Source organism: Anopheles arabiensis, chromosome 3 (assembly GCF_016920715.1).
Source record: "Anopheles arabiensis isolate DONGOLA chromosome 3, AaraD3, whole genome shotgun sequence".
Classification (NCBI taxonomy): domain Eukaryota; kingdom Metazoa; phylum Arthropoda; class Insecta; order Diptera; family Culicidae; genus Anopheles; species Anopheles arabiensis.
Genome location: NC_053518.1, coordinates 81,784,290 through 81,800,669, shown reverse-complemented (window position 1 = coordinate 81,800,669; position 16,380 = coordinate 81,784,290). Strand labels below are relative to the sequence as shown.

At 43.1% G+C, this 16,380-nt stretch overlaps 1 protein-coding gene across 12 annotated transcripts in view; it reads left to right on the top strand.

Moving 5' to 3' along the window:
* LOC120905072 (zinc finger protein 189) overlaps positions 1-9,519 on the top strand; it is a 33,898-nt gene extending 24,379 nt beyond the window's left edge. For 4 of the 12 annotated variants that reach the window (XM_040315741.1, XM_040315742.1, XM_040315745.1 and 1 more), the window contains exons 3-12: positions 1,733-1,872; positions 1,969-2,036; positions 3,711-3,926; positions 4,013-4,152; positions 4,231-4,372; positions 4,438-4,927; positions 5,002-5,513; positions 6,506-7,083; positions 7,154-7,435; positions 8,784-8,890. In XM_040315741.1, coding sequence (XP_040171675.1) covers positions 1,733-1,872; positions 1,969-2,036; positions 3,711-3,926; positions 4,013-4,152; positions 4,231-4,372; positions 4,438-4,927; positions 5,002-5,513; positions 6,506-7,083; positions 7,154-7,435; positions 8,784-8,867 — 2,652 coding nt within the window. In that variant the 3' untranslated portion in view covers positions 8,868-8,890. Of the gene's footprint in view, positions 1-1,732; positions 1,873-1,968; positions 2,037-3,710; positions 3,927-4,012; positions 4,153-4,230; positions 4,373-4,437; positions 4,928-5,001; positions 5,514-6,505; positions 7,084-7,153; positions 7,436-8,783; positions 8,922-9,407 lie in introns of those variants that run through there. The other 8 variants (XR_005739863.1, XM_040315747.1, XM_040315752.1 and 5 more) reach the window with 8 other exon arrangements.
* The last annotated feature ends 6,861 nt before the right edge of the window (positions 9,520-16,380 follow it).

Below are 16,380 nucleotides of genomic sequence, written 5' to 3'. Positions count from 1 at the left end.
GGTTGTTTGTTTTGTAAACAAGCGTTTTGATACGGGATCAGCTGATTTTGCAACAATGAGCATAAAAAGGTTGTGGAATTGTGTCAGTTTTAATTGTTAAGTATTGCAACTGAGCAACGGAAAAATAGAGCAAAATATTTATAAGCATTTTACCTTAAATTCCTAAAATATTTTTTAAATATTAAAAGCAAACAAAGCAGATGAGCAGATGTGTAGCATTGAATAAAAATTGACATACAACTTCTTTTGCAGCGGTATTGCCAGAAATTGCTCCACCAACAACGTGTGTTTGTATGTATGTGTGTGTGTGTGCGTGTGCGGGTCGCTTATACACACCTATAACATAATCGACATGTTGCGCTGTAAGCAGCATAATCGAGATGCTGCTCACTATTATGTTTGCTTGTAGGGGGAAATAGACACGGACACACATACACACAGTCATACAGACATACAGGACAGACAGAAGAGTGCGTGACACGAGTACACATAGAATCACCGGTGGTGGTGTGGCATCGTTGGGATATGTTATGTTTTGACCTTCTTTTTTTGCACACACAAGTATCGTGTGTTTGTGTGTGCGTGTGTGTGCGTGTAGTTCCGATCAGCTGATTTTGACATTTCGATTTTGTACGTGTGTTGTTCCAATATGTTTACAACACAATCGCGGGCCAAGAGAATGTTTTCATAGCATCCGAAAGCAATCGTTGAACAATATTTTCTTGGAAGGGGGAGGAGTAGCACGTGTAGTGTGTTTCATTTTGTGATCGCTTATTTTTTTTTTGGTTTATATGTGCAATATAGAGTGTTTTCTAATTATGTCATAAAATTAGAGAAAAAAAAAGATTTTTTTAATGCATTATTGAATATATTTACCCTTTCTGCAAACGTTTAATAAATAATTTAAACATCCATATTATTAAAGCACAATAAAAAAGCAGCAAAAATAGGACAAAATATGAACTAAATTGGAATGAAGAATCATACCGCCCGTGGATCACAAATACTCATCGCAATGTTTTGCTTCTTTTTTCTTTCTCTTTTTCTCTCTATATACCTACACCATATCGACCATCATCATCATCATCATCCCATCTTCATCGTCTCCTGCGCCACCACCACACAACGTCCTGTGTGTCACATCACCACCCTGCCCGCTGATTAATGTGCCTGTGTGTGTCTGTGTTTATGTCACTGATGAAACTTGAAAATTTATTATGCTGCAAAACACAAACATAAAATTGGATTGGCAACGACGGACGCTGCTCTGCAATTGGATTATCAATTGGCCCTTGGATTGGAACAAAAATGGACGCTTATTAAATGGTGCTGTCTGTGCATCAACATTGGTTTTAATTAAAAAAAAAAAACGTTTAAACAAAATAATTGCCGACTGCTGCTCCGGTTGACAATGAACACACATCGCCCATAAATCAACGATAAATCAACATTGTGCTCCCTGAAACCTTGCCCTACGATCGATTTTTTTCTCACAATCAATTTATGCTGCTGTTCCAATCGGAATTTGTTTGGCGTGCCGTGCGTGCGTTGTTTGCCGGCCTGGGTACGCCGAATTCCTTATTATACGATCGCCGAAACACACGCCGCCACCATCTCTCCATACTACACCATCAATATATATACATTATATATATGCTACCCATCCGACCCATCTTCCTATTGTGTTGTTGTTGATCCGTACCCTTCTCGCTGTGTGGACTAAAACAAACAGATGCCATACTTGCAGCTTCCGGACGGGGCTAGCATTTTACTGAAGGATGGGAAAGGTTCCATCTCGCACGCCGGCGGCAAAAGCGTCCGGCGGATGATCGTCGTGAACGATGCGTCCGCCCTGCCGCAGGGAACGCAGCGGTAAGTGACACTCACTCACTGTAGCGCCAGTTATTAATTGGATTGATGTGATCGGTTTTTTTTTATAACACTCGGTTCGTGTCGTCTATTTCGCAGGATAATTACCACCGGCGGTACCGCGACGGCTGTTGCCACTGGCCATCAGAAGAAGCACGAAGTTATAAGTGAGCATACCATCAAACTCGTTTATTTATTTAAGCGCACGAATCTTAGTTTAGTAGGTTTGGGGGTTTAGCTAGTGTGTGTGTTTTAGCTCTGTTTGGGTTGATATTAATAAAGAATTAAATTAGATTTTAAGTTGCGAAATAATAGCAGCGTATATATCGATAAGACAAATTAATTTACATTCCTCCGATATAAATCTTTTAATTGTAGTTAGTGTGGCGAAATTTAAAATCCAGCAAAATTGCAAATGTGATTTAAAACAAAAGAAAATAGAGTTTGAAAATTTGTAGAAATTTCGTAAAATATAAGTGAATTTTAGACCGCAGTAAGAAATACGCGTCAAAGATCTGTAGATCAAGTCGAAGGATATTTTAGAAAAGAGTCCCTTTTTCATAAAGACTTTATTAATTTCTGTATGAAGAAATCATACGTTAAAAAAGAAAATATTGTTTATTTTTGGACAAATTGCTGCTGTGGCGTGATGTTTAATTATGTTAGAATTAAAATTCCCTTGTAATCCATGGCGGTTTGAATTGAATTATACATATATTTATGCATTTTGAAACGTATTCAACAATCGTGCGAGCCCAGCTGTCACAAATCATGACAACTGTTGAAAAACATCTTTAAAGTTTTGAATAATACGGTTCGCATCGAAAACTGAGCTGGAAACAGTGTATTCACCACCTTCAAGATGATTTTCAACATTATTTTTATTTGCCGCATATTAAAATTTCAATTCTTCCACATGATTTTCAACACGCCACAAATAACTGTCAAACTCAATCCAGCTTGAGATGTGTTGAAAATCATGTGGAAGAACTGAAACATTTTTGTTGATGCGAATGCAACATTTGACAGCTGTTGAAAATCATCTCGCAAGCAATGAAAATTTTTGTTGACTTTGAAAATTGACTGGGAGACCCCTGTATAATGATGAACAAAATTAATGACATGAGAATATCAGAAATTAATCTAGTACAACACATGTTCATGTAGATTGAATTACTGACAACACAATACATATTCGTTTAGATGTTCCTTTGTTTTCTAAATTCTTGTTGGAACGGAAAATCGATCGATTTATTAACTACCAGCAAGAAAAGGGAGTAAACGAAGGCGGATTTCCGTGTAAGCCCACGGTCCCATATGCTGCTGCTTGTTGGGGGCTTGATGTGTGTAATCTTATCTCCCCGAAACCATTCATTTCCGTTGGTTGTCTGCTGTGTTGCATTTGGAAGCGGCGGCCCCGAGCATATGAGTGGGTGTAACTCCTAATGGTGGGGGTTTTCCGATCAATAATTCAACATATTGATGTGTAGCAGAGAGGAAGGGGGTGTTATCATAGGTATTAATCGGCACAATCCAGTTAAGAGTAGAATGATTTATTCTGTTGTTGGTTTAGTTGGGAATGGTTTTTTTTGGTTTGGCACTTTAATTTAAACGAGCACACCTCAAATCTTTCTTACTAACGTTTTTACTGTATTTTTGATATATTTTCCTCTTTTCAATATTCACTTCTTTTCCCTTCTCCCTTTAACAATTGCTAACACCTGCAAACGCACAAACCCTCTCCGGGATTACTTACACTCTTCTCGTAATGGTGGTGCACTTTGGGAAATGGAATTTGCTGCTGGCTATAATGCAACAAAACAACTGCGGCAATCAATTAGACCAATCCAATACTACCACTCTAGCGAACGGGCTGATCGATACGAAGACGAAGGCCATCCTCACAACGAGCGGTGCGAGCGCGTTCATGTCCCCGATCGGGCCGATCCAGCTGACGGCGGAAGAGTGCAACGACATACTGATGAAGCGGGCGGCCGCGGCCGTCGCTGCGAACAATCAGCACGCCCCCATCAACAACAACGATGGCCAGCATACCTGTAAGCAATTGTGGAGTGGTTTGATTGTAGAAAGGAGAAGGAGGGAGTGTTTTCTAACCCTTTGCGCGTATCTCGTTCACTTGCAGCGATTTCGGTACAGGTGCAGAAGGTGATTCAAGGGCTGGAGGAGGGAGATGACTCACAGGCCACCACGTCCAACCATCAGATGAAGATCGAGCCCACGCTGAGCATCTCTCCGAAGCTGGAAGCGGTCGAAATGGATTACGTGAGTGTCAGGAGAGGAGAATCCACTTCTCGAAGAGCTTATTTTCTAACAAACGCTTGATGGCTTTCCCCGATACAGAATGAGTACGTGCAGCAGGAGGCCACCACACCGACCCCGAACGTCGTGCCGAAGGAGCGCCCGTACTCGTGCGACCAGTGCGGCAAGTCCTTCCTGCTCAAGCACCATCTGACCACCCACGCCCGGGTCCATACAGGTGAGAGTGTATCGGAAATACCGCGCTGTGTACTAGTCGCCGTCATAACACAGTCCTTGTTGCTTTTGCAGGAGAGCGGCCCCACGTGTGCGTGCACTGCGGCAAAGACTTTGCGCACAAGCACTGTCTCAACACGCACCTGCTGCTGCACTCGACCGAGCGGCCGTACCAGTGCCAGGAGTGCAAGAAGAGCTTCACGCTGAAGCACCATCTGCTGACCCATTCGCGGGTGCACTCGCGCGAGCGACCGTTCGTGTGCGACCAGTGCGGCCGATCGTTCCCGCTGAAGCGCCACCTGGTAACGCACAGCAAGTTCCATGCCGGCGAGCGGCCGTACGTGTGCGCGGACTGTGGGGAAAGCTTTGCGCAGGACGAGCATCTGGTGATGCACTCCCGGTTCCACGGCTCGGTCAATCCGTTCCACTGCCGGGACTGTGGTGCGACCTTCCCGCGCAAGTTCCAGCTGGTGAACCATGGCAAGATCCACGGCCGGGTGCCGCACTCGTGCACGCTGTGTGGCAAAGAGTTCCTGCAGAAGCGCACCCTAGCGGCACATATGAGGTAAGGCGAACGGGGGTTTAAACAAAAATCATCTTAAATGCTCTCATTTGCCCTTTCTTTCATTGCCCTCTCAGAATCCACACCGGCGACCAGCCATTCCCGTGCATTGCGTGCGGCGAGGGTTTCCGCACGAAGTCGGAGCTGAACGCACACAACCGCCACACGCACAGCGGTGTCAATCCGAACGCGTCCAACACCACCATCATCACGACCAACACCGTCGTGACGTCGAACGCGCAGCAGCAGGCGCAGCAGCAGGCCCAGCAGCAGGCCCAGGCCCAGAGCCAGCAGCAGCACCAGCAGCAGCACATCGAGGTGAAGCAGATCCAGCACTACCAGGGCCAGCAGCAGGTGCAGGACGTGTCGAACGGTAACATCATCACGACGATCGCCGCCACCGGCCAGGGCTCGCCCGAAAACGCGGGCAAGCCGCAGTTCGCGTGCCGCGAGTGTGGCAGCGCGTTCAACAGCCGGGAAGCGCTGGCACTCCATCTGCGCCTGCACACCGGCGACAAGAGCCTTATGACGGACCTGTGTGCGCTGACCGCGGCCCTGCCCGGCCACCTGTTTCCGGCCGTCAATCAAGGTAAGTCCGGCTGTCCGGCCAGTGCTGTCGGAGGGTTTTTATTCCTTTAGTTTGCTCCGTATCTTAATAGGGTGTTTTTTTCGCCATATCTCAAGAGAGTTGACACCCTTTGCCGCGAATCGTTGTAACACAATGACACGAAGCGATTCGAGAAATGGTGCCACAGACACGAGATAAAGTGAGAAAACATCCCGTACTTGCAATGAGTGATGAAGAGGATTCTTGGGTATTTTTAACATAAATTTACGTCTTAATCCAAAGGAATGTTTTATGCATTTTGCTAGAATTAATAATAACATCTTTAAAAAAATCATTAAAAATCATTTTGTTTGGTAAATTGATGCTAACAAAAGAGAAAATAGAAAACACTGTTAAGCACATCACTTCAACAATTACACTTCCATTGCTCATGCACCCACACAATCAGAAACTACTCACGAATACTCTCATTCTCTATTCCCGGCGGGAAAGAAGGAGGTTTAGGGCGGCTTGGTATTTTGTTTTGTTTTTTTTTTCTTCCTTTTCCTTCACATGTACATTTTTTTATTTTGTTTTTTTTTTATGTTTTTTCTTCTCTTTTTCATGTTCTTCCTCTACCACTACCACTACTACCACTACTAATGCTCTAATTCTACTGTTTTATCACTATTACTTGTTTTTTAATATCTTCATCATCGCCTTTTGTTCCGTTGTTTCTATGCTTTTATTTATTAAAACGTTTATGGTATTATCTATTTCTTTTTCTCTTCTTTAACATCATTTGTTTTCATGCTTGTTTTTTTTGGGTTGATTTGTGTTGTATCTCATTTTACCAATCACGGGACTGACTGATTTTAAACTCACATTTAATTTTTAAATAAAAAAAACCATCATTCACAATTTTTTTTGTAAAACTAAAATTTATAAAATTCGTACGCTTCCATTTGCATCCAAAACACATTTTATTTACATTTACTATCCCCATCACTCTTACCGTTAAGATATGAAAGTAGAAGAGTACCATCCGATGGTTGAGACCGTGGTGAACGGTGGTGACAGCGCGATCATGGCGACCAACAACCCCATAATACAAAACTCTTCCTTTCCAGTACAAATAATTACCTCCTCGGGGCAGGTGGTGCAGCAGATTCAACCGCAAAGCCCTCCCCAGCAGCACCAGCAACAGCTGCAACAGGCGCAGGTTGTGCAGCAGCACCAAACCGTCGTACAGCAGCAGCAGCAAAACCAGCAGCAACAGATCCAGCACCAGCAGCAGCAGCAGCAACAGCAGCAGCAGCACCAGCATCAGCAGCAGCAGCAGACGAAACCGAAATCCCACTACTGCACCCACTGCGGCAAGGGTTTTGCGGCCAAGCACGGGCTGTTGCTGCACAACCGCCGCCACCCGAACGGTGGCTGCACGGTGCGGACGCACGTGTGCGAGTGCGGTAAGGCGTTCTTCCAGAAGAACCATCTGATGCTGCACCAGCGCCAGCATCTGGAGCAGAATCAGCGCAGTGGTGGTGGCGGGGCGGCTGGTGGTGCCGGTGGGCAGCAGCAAGCGTCCGCCGGACAGCAGCAGCTTGTTGTGGTAAGCAAATTGTTGCTGGATTTTGCATATAATAAGTGAAGCCATTATTAATTAATTTTTTATGTTGCAGATTCAACAACCCAACCAGGATTCGTTGGTGCAACAGCAACAGCAGCAGCAACAGGCTGCAGCAGCCGCTGCCCAGCAACAGCAGGCACAGCAGGCTGCGGCTGCCGCTGCCCAGCAGCAGCACCAGCTGCAGCAGCAGCAAGCGCAACAGCAGGCCGTTGCAGTCCAGCAGCAGCAACAGCAGCAACAGCAACAGCAGCAACAGCAGCAACAACAGCAGCAGCAGGGCCAGAACAATCAGCATGCCATGCGCAATCTGGTCATTGCGAATCAGCCCGTGCAGGTATCTTATGTAAAGTTACATTGAAGCTTCCCCTACACGAGTGTGTTGTTGTGGAACGATGTGTGGATGGAACGATATCAGTAGAAGAAAATTAGAATTTTGAATGATTAGGAAAGTTTGTGAGCATAAAGAGCAAACTGATGGTTATTTTGCTGAGCCCCTTAAAGTACTTATTCAGAGCATGTGGATTTGTATAAGATTTGCTTGTAATGAGGTACCTTAAAGCGATTGCTAAGTAGCTTAAATTGAACTGTAATTCTTGCATATCTGAAAAGACATATCATTTGGAGATTGAAAGACGACAAAAAAAATGTCGTAAAATGCGTTGGAATTGACAAATAACATACAGGGCAATTATGCAATTGATATTTTTTCTTAAGAAAATAATTGGTTTCAATTACAAATATCAGACAAAAGCTCGAGCTTTTTCAATAATTTGATATAACGATAATTGGATCAACAGATGATCAGATACACAGGATTTTCCAAACCATTTTTCAATGTAAACGTTGTTATTCACCGCGTGCAAGATGTTAATCCAGGTCAATCTGACATTTCATCTCCATCCTAATATTTTTTTTATATCTTCAGTATGTATTTCAACACTTCCGTGTTCCATTGGCGTAGTTTTTTCACCGGGATATTAGAGCCGTATCTAACCTGGATTTCATTGATTGCGAGATGTGTTTCAACAGCTGTCAAAAGTTGTATTTGCATCAACAAAAATGTTTCAGTTCTTCCACATGATTTTCAACACCTCTCAAGCTGGATTAAGTTTGACAGTTTTTTGTGGCCCGTTGTAAATCATGTGGAAGAACTGAAACATTATGTCAAATGCATCATTTGACAGCTGTTGAATAACATCTTGGAGGTGGTGAATAATGATGTGCACATTTTAAAGTGTCATGGAAACCCCTGTATAAATTTTGAAAAGTGGTATAAATTTTGATGAGATGCGGCTTCAAAACTCCGGTGAAAAAACGATGGCGATAGACCGTTAAAGTGTTGAAAATCATACTGAAGAAATTTATTTATTTTATGATGGAAATGAAATATCAGATTTATGTGGATTTGCAAAACCCTGTAGGCAGTTTAATCATCTGAAAATTGCCTTCGTTTTCCAGCATGTATAGTATTATTTTACAATTTTTTGTAATATTGCATGCCTCTAGCCTGCATGCTCTAAAAGTGTGTGACAATATAGCTTTAGAGTGCAAATTTAACCCCTACGAATGTGTTGATACTAATCTGGAATACTACTATCTCTCCCTTTCTCCCTCCAAAAAAACCCACCAAAATCCCTATCCACCACGTCACCCAATCAACGCGCACACCCCCTTTCCGCTAGGTGCAGGTCCTGGAGGGTAACACGACCCAGGTGATCAAGTACGAGATCATTCACGACACGTCGCGCCAGTCGAACGTCGAGTGAGAAGAGGCGATGCTCCGTATAACCAAACCGGACGGTACGGAGGAAATGAAGAAGGTATTCATACTGAAGAACGAGATGGGATGAAATTTGCTTCACAGTGGTGGCCCTGCTACTAGTGCCGCTGCTGTCGCTGCCGCCCCCGCCACTGCAACCGGTGTGGTTGTGGCCACAGCCTCCCACGCCTCCGCCACCGCACCGTCCAGCAGTGCGGCAGCCACCGTATCGACAGCGGCTGGTGGTGGTGGTGGTGCTGGAAGTGAGATGGGAGAAACTCATCATCAGCATCATCATCACCATCCCCACCACCACCATCAGCAGCATCAGCAAGCGCTGGTGGAGGGCGCTGCGGAAGGAGGTGGCGGAGAGCAACGTAGTGGTGGAGGCGGAGGCAGTCACTATATGGTGACGCAGCAGCAGCAGCATCAACAGCAGCAGCAGCAGCAGCAGCACCATGCAGCAGCAGCGGTTGTAGTACCGGGGGTCATTGAGGAGTCAAATGAGGACGACAAGAGTAGCATCATAATTAATCATTCGCATCAGCAACACCATCATGCGTCCCAGCAGCAACACCATCAGCAACAACAACAGCAACATCACTACCAATCGCAGCACCATCAGCAGCGCCAGCAGGAGGTAGTGGTGTCGGTCGGGCAGGCGGCAAGCTTGATCTCGCCGAGCGATCATCATAACTACGCGGCAACGGTCACCGATACGCGCCTTGTGTCGACCAGCACCAGTGCCACCTACCACACCTACCATCATCAGCAACAGCAGCAGCATCAACAGCAGCAGCAGCAGCAGCAGCAGCATCACCATCATCATCAGCATCATCATCATACCTCCGTGGTGACGCTGCAATCCGGTGGCACCACAGCTGCCGGTGGTGGTGCTGATGGGAGCGGCGGACCAGGCGTTCAAGATCAGCGCCATCTGCAGGACGTAAAGCATGAAAAGCTGTAAGAGGGAGAGAGCATTATTAGAAGATATGAGGTATGCAAATGTGTGCATACGAGTTGTAGGTAATGTAAAAAAGAGAAGGCGTGAGTACCGTTTAGAAAGTCTTTTAGTGTACGTTGAGGAAGGGGTAGTAAGTTGGCAGACAAAACGATCCGCCAAGCTTACGAGAAGCATAACCCAAAACTGGGTAGCGTCACCGCTACACACACACACACACAGGCGTGTGGTTGAATCGGTTTATTTTATTGCTTGCTGCTGTACGTTCCGAGGTGAAGTTTGAACAATCTTCTATATTTTATTACTTTAATTCGAGCTTTTTTTCCTATTCGATAACTACCACTATGTTATGATAAATCAATCCAGTGCACATAGCAGAGAGCGAGAGAGAGAGAAAGAGAGAGAAGGAGAGGGGGCAACGTAGCAAAACGGTGGTAGTTGTTGGTACAACTTTGTATTTAGATTCTTTATCGATTTGAAAAACCCAAAATGAAAACTTATTCTTAATTTAATGCGCTTGTGTACGCTTTAGTTAAACGAAACGACCGCGCACTCCTTTTTCCCACCGCGGGAGGTCGACGCTATGAACGGTAAATGCTTTGAAAAATGACTATTTTTGCGCGCCTGTTAGTTGCCGGTAATATGGAACTGTAAAAAATATATATATATCTGTAAAATGAACATTGTACACACATGCATACAGGCACACCGCGGCGTTATCGCAATCCTAACACGCATGTATCACGAACGCGTACGGAACCGGTCGACACAGAGGAAAGACGAAGGAAATTATCATCCTTCTCCAGGCAGGAAAATGATGTTAGGGGAAAGGTTGTTTTAATTGTTATTAAAGCAAAGAATCTGGTAAAAAAACGGATTTTCGGAATTTGATTGCTTGTGGTGTCCTGTCCGCGGTGGAGTGTTTATACGGGTTTGAAATGATTTTGATACGTACGCGATTCCTATGCCATACATTTCTGTGCAGTGGCTGGAAGGAAGGCACTACATTAATCAATTCGATTCGAATCCATCCTTGGTGCAGAAGAAAGCAGTTTGTATGTGATGTAAAACAGGCAGATTTCTCTTGTCTTATCGTATTTGCTTTCCTTAACCCTTCACATTTAAAAGGCACGAGAAAGTAGAGAGTACATAAGATACAAAGCTTTCGGAGTTTCTTTTTCGATTTCGAAGTGTCATAGTAAAGCGGCGGCACACAGAGAAAATCCCGCATTGTGGCGCTAATTAGGGTGACGTCAAGTTTCGACTATCTATCTGTAACTAATCCTAAGTATCGTGCTTGCATGCTTAGACAGAGGTTGTACATAGAGAGCAAATGCTTCACAAAACACAGCACTAGGGAGAGACAGCACCAGGGACAGCATTCAATGATGGAAATGCCATTATTGGGTGGTGGCAAACATTGTAAACATCCTATTCAACGCACCTTACACTACCGTGCGCGCACACCATCATTCATATTCTGTATTAGTATGTGGCCATAGCAAAAAAAAGGAAAGAAAGAGCACATTTAGTAGCTGTTAAATGAGTTAAGTTAAATACTTGATTTCGTACGCGCTTTTCCTCCCCTCTTTTGTGTGCAGTGTAGCAGGGTAAAGTAAGAAAATTGGTTTGCTGTTTTTTTTAAATAACAAAATGAGGGTAAAAAGCAGATACATGCATTGGGTTAGAATTTGATAAAGGAATGTACGAAGAAAGTAAAACACTACTAACTTTGTTTCTAGTAAGGGCAATAGAAGGCAAAACCACCTAGTATATCCTTAATCCTTTTTTGTTCGGTGAGACAAACTCTCTGAAGCATAATTTAAATAATAGCCATAAAATACACCTAGCAAGCATTTTTCTTTGTTTTTAGTTCGCAATTTTGAGCTACAGGAAGGTATCTCAATTGTGAAGGTGTACAAAACCCCCCGAAATACGGCAAAAAGAGGGACAAAGGTGTATAATAGACATAAATGATAATAGCGAGAGGCCAGCGAAAGAAGGAGAGAGGTAATAGAGTGTAGCGAAACAAAATAACACTTAGATTTTGATTGGGTTTGATGTAATATTGTTTTCTTGATTCTGCTTAGTTTAAGGAAGGATTTGTATGATTTTAAGCGAGAGGGTGATATAGCTTTTTTTCGGTTTGGTTTAAAGCGCAGCAAACCCACACAAACACACCGCAAACAGCGCGTTGTGATGCGTGGTTCAATTGCACACTAAGGCGTTAGTGACTAAGATTTCTTTTATCCGCTGCTTAGAAAAGGGCACAAACACAGTAAAAACAAAACAAAAAATGCGCAACCTCTCCAGGTACGGTGTGTAGTGGTGGAATAAGAAGATGTGTAAATGTGTGGAATTATGCGGAAAGCTTGAAGTTGCGAGAAGGGAAAGGTGTGTAAGTGTACAATGAAAATGAGCGCCGAACGATCGTGCCGGAGCGGTAATGTAATTCAAACAAAAAGGAGTAAAAAGTGTGTAAATCGAAGGGCTTCTAAAGTCCGGGCTTAGCATTAAATAGTAATTAGTGGTTGTAAGTACTCCGCGGGGGGAATGGGGAAATCGAAAAACACTTTGCACGGCGGTAGTGTGTGGTGTAGTAGTTGGTAGTAGTAGTAGTGTGCAAAAGAATGTAGAAACAGCATAACTGGTCAAATGTGTGTAGCAGTAAAAAGAAAAAAGGAAAACAAAGGGTGCAACGTTAACATACTATTGTGTGTGTGTGAGTGTGTGTCGATAAGAAGGAGAAAGGGTTAGTTAAGCAAAGCAAATGGAGGGAATGTAATTTTTTAAAGTACACAACCGAGAGACAGAGAGAGGGAGAGTAACACACATACACAACGACACAACAGCGGAAAAATCATTAGACTCTGTAAGAGAAGCTTTTCGTTCGTTTAGCGCAAGATGAGTGTGTAGTGTCGTTGGTTCTTACTACTCTTACACCGCTCCCCCCCCCACACCCCCCTCTCCCCAAAAAATGCACCCACTTTACTAACTATTGTTAAGCGAAAACTATGCAGGAATAAACAACACACGAAAATGTAATAAAAATACATCTTGAGTAAACACACAAATTCAATGGAAGCAAGAGGATAATGCAGGAAAGAAGAAGGGGTTGTTTGCATTTTCTTGGCAAAAGAAAATGCAAATTGTCGCGAGAACATGTGTAAAGTGTGCATCCTGTGCAAATTTGTGCGACACAAGGTGTGGATAAATAAATGGAATATTTTAACTATAATCTTTTCGTTTAACTGTTTTGCTACAATAATTGGCACATTTATTGTACGTTATAAAGGAAATAGAGAAAGTTTATTATATTTTGCTATTTTATTTAAAGATAGAGATTTTTCTATTTAGGGTAAATGTACCTATAGTGGTGGTAGTACCAATAGTGGTGGTATTGCACTAAAATGCGGTTCATACGGCAAATTACAAGTAATTAAGTTATTTAAGTTAGTGTGAAATGTTCTTCAGCCTTTTACAAAGGGTTTAAAAGTTAAATGGGGCCATTCCGTTACTCAGTTACCGAAAAATCCATTATTTTGTTAAATGTGTCCACATTTTTCTAAAATCCTTAGGATTTCATAACGATACTCATTTTTCTGTTAACGTTCTAAACGACCACATAACCACGCAATTACTAGTTTTTCAACATAACTGTTACGTAATGTTATTGTTTTACTAAAATTATTTGCCTTTTGACCATATTTATGCATTTTTAAGTGTTTTTTACCATAGTGCCATTATAGGTACACAAAACAGGCATGTTCCTATAGTGGTTATAGTTATAACATCAATAAAAAAAGGTCGTTTTAGATTTTTTCGGGGAAATTTTTGACATGTCGTACTGTTTTCACTAAAATAAGCAACAGAAATGAGTTTTATGTAGGTAATTTACCAAAAACAGGCCGAAATTCGCTTATATGGCTGAATGAAAACTTGACTTCAAATCAATCACACTCTTCCGGGTGTAGGTTGATGACAGGTGTGATGCAGTACTTTAGTCAATAGTTTCATTGATCAAATTTATACATTTTTTTACGATCAAATTACGCAAGAAACCTATATTATGGCAGTAATCCTTGCTATTCATACGAAAACAGCTTCGAAACTAAGTTTCATTGTTATTGTACACCGTTTTTGATGCATCTTTGTTTATCTCCACTATAGGAACACAATACGACGACTATAGGAACCATACCCCCATTATAGGTACAACGAAGCGTAGATAAAACATATTCCAATTGCTATGTGTTAAAATATTCAGAAATTATCCTTCCTAACACTTTAAATCCATTAAAACACATCGGTACCACTACAAATTGCACCACTATTGGTACATTTACCCTATGTGATGGTGTTGCTTGTTTGATACGTCACACTTTTCGATATTTTATGTCTTTCACACCTCATTGTTGCTTCTCTTTTTTCTTGTTGAATAAATGATTATACACTCTGATCACTTTAATTTATAGTTGTGCTTTCGTTATTCTATTTGCTGATTGTATTGCATTATTTATTTTTTCTTTACATTTTGTTATTAAAATATCTTACAGCAAATTGCACAAATTGGTAATCCTTTCGTTTTATTATTTCATTCCTAAAGAATAGTGATGGGAAAAATGAAGTTTTCGTCGGAATCGAATCCGGCCAGCTACGAAGTTTTTGGAATCGATTCCGGATATTAGGTTCGGATCAGTTCCAGAATCGATCTCGGAATCGACTCCGGAATCGGAATCGGCTGCGGAATCTGAAGTGGTTCCGAAATCGAAATCGGCTCTGGAATCGGAATTGGCTCCGAAATCAGAATCGGCTTTTTGAAATCGGAGTCGGCATCTCCAAAAGAATCGACATTTTGATTCAATGATGCTATGTATTGATAGCCGCAAAGAATCAAAATTTACTTGTAAACGATCCATTCTCTTGGAGATGTTCGGACTGATTTCGCTTCTCATAATTCTTATTTCAATTCAAGAGCTGATTCTCTTTCCAAAAATAATTCCAATTCTGGAGTCAAATCTGATTCCGTTATCGAAACAAACTGGGATTCCCAGGTCGATTCCGATTCCAAACCCTATTCTGATCCCGGAGCTGATTCTGATTCCAGAATCGATTCTGGATCCAACTCCAGAATCGGCTCGGGACTCAGCTCCGAAATCGGAATCAATTCCAGCGTCGGAATCAGAATCGATTCCAACACCAGAATCGCATCTGGAATTGATTGCGAACACGGAATTGGAATCGGGTAGGTCCGATTCCGAGCTCCCGCCACTACTAAAGAACGTGTTCCTCTTGGTTTAGTACATCTGAGAAAATATATATAGGAATGTTTTGTTCGTTTAATTTAAATTAATATTTTTATGGCTCCGGCCATATTTTGCTAAAAGACTTGTTTTTTAAGAATGAATTCTAACACTTATACCGAACTGTTGCTGGGGCAATGTTGGTAAAAGTGTTCAGCTACCCTTCAATACCACGCACCAAAGCGAGACAGCAACAATAACAAATGTATTGTGTTCTCGTTTTCGCTTTCATATAGTTTGAGTCGTATTTTTTTTCTTGGTCCGCGGCTCCACATGTGTGAGGCGGTGTTTTTGAAGCAATTATTTTCACTGTTTTATCTTTAAATAACTGTGCGATAATCTTCTATATAAACAATCCCGGTTTTTATAGGTTTGCAGCTGTGCGAAAATCAAAGCCTTCCTTTATTTGTTTACATTTTTACGGAGCATTTTCTCGCCTCGGATGCGTCACGCACACAATCACCTCCCTTTGTAGTGTTCAGCTCACCCACCCGTGCGTCCTGTACGCCGTGGCAGTGTATTGGGAAGCGTGTTTGTGTGTGAGTGTGTATGGGAAAGGGTAAGAATCAAAATGTGCCTATGCGCGTGTGTGTGTGCGTGTATTTGCTCTCCGTCGTATCTCTCTCCCACTCGCTCGCGCGCTCTGTTGCTCCATCGAGAGCGAGCACCGCGGAGGGTTCCAAAACAGCCGCAGCAGCAGCAGCAGCGGTGTAGTAGTTTCTCGCTGGGACACCGAAAACCAAACACGCAATTTGTGTGTTTTTGTCCGCTAAAAAATCCTTTCTCCGACGAAGCCGTGCCGCGTTGTAAAGTGAACGATTGTCAACGATCGTGGTGGTAGCTGGACGGGAAGGTGTTTAGCAGGCAGAAGAAAGTGCCAGCAAGTGGCGAACAACGAAACAATTGCAAAACGAAAACACTCTAATCCAAGTAGGGCTGCGTGCGTGCGTGCGGGTGTTCTATGTTGTGCTGTAATCGATGGTTGATGGTCAGAGGAGGAAAAGATATCCGCGAACCCTGTGCGAGCGTGCGTGCGTGTGTGTGTGTGTGTGGGGACGAAAAACGGCAAGAGACAGACAGACGGTCGCCAGCGCTGAAAGGGTGGCAGTGAGGGAGTGAAGTGGTGTAGTGGGGCCGCAGTGGTGGCAGCGGAGGGAAAAGCTGGCCGATTGTTCTTGGCCCGAGATTGGGGCAAGGTTTATGGGGCAGCGAAAGTGAACGGCCCGAACCTGCGTTGAACCTGTGGAAAGTGCAAT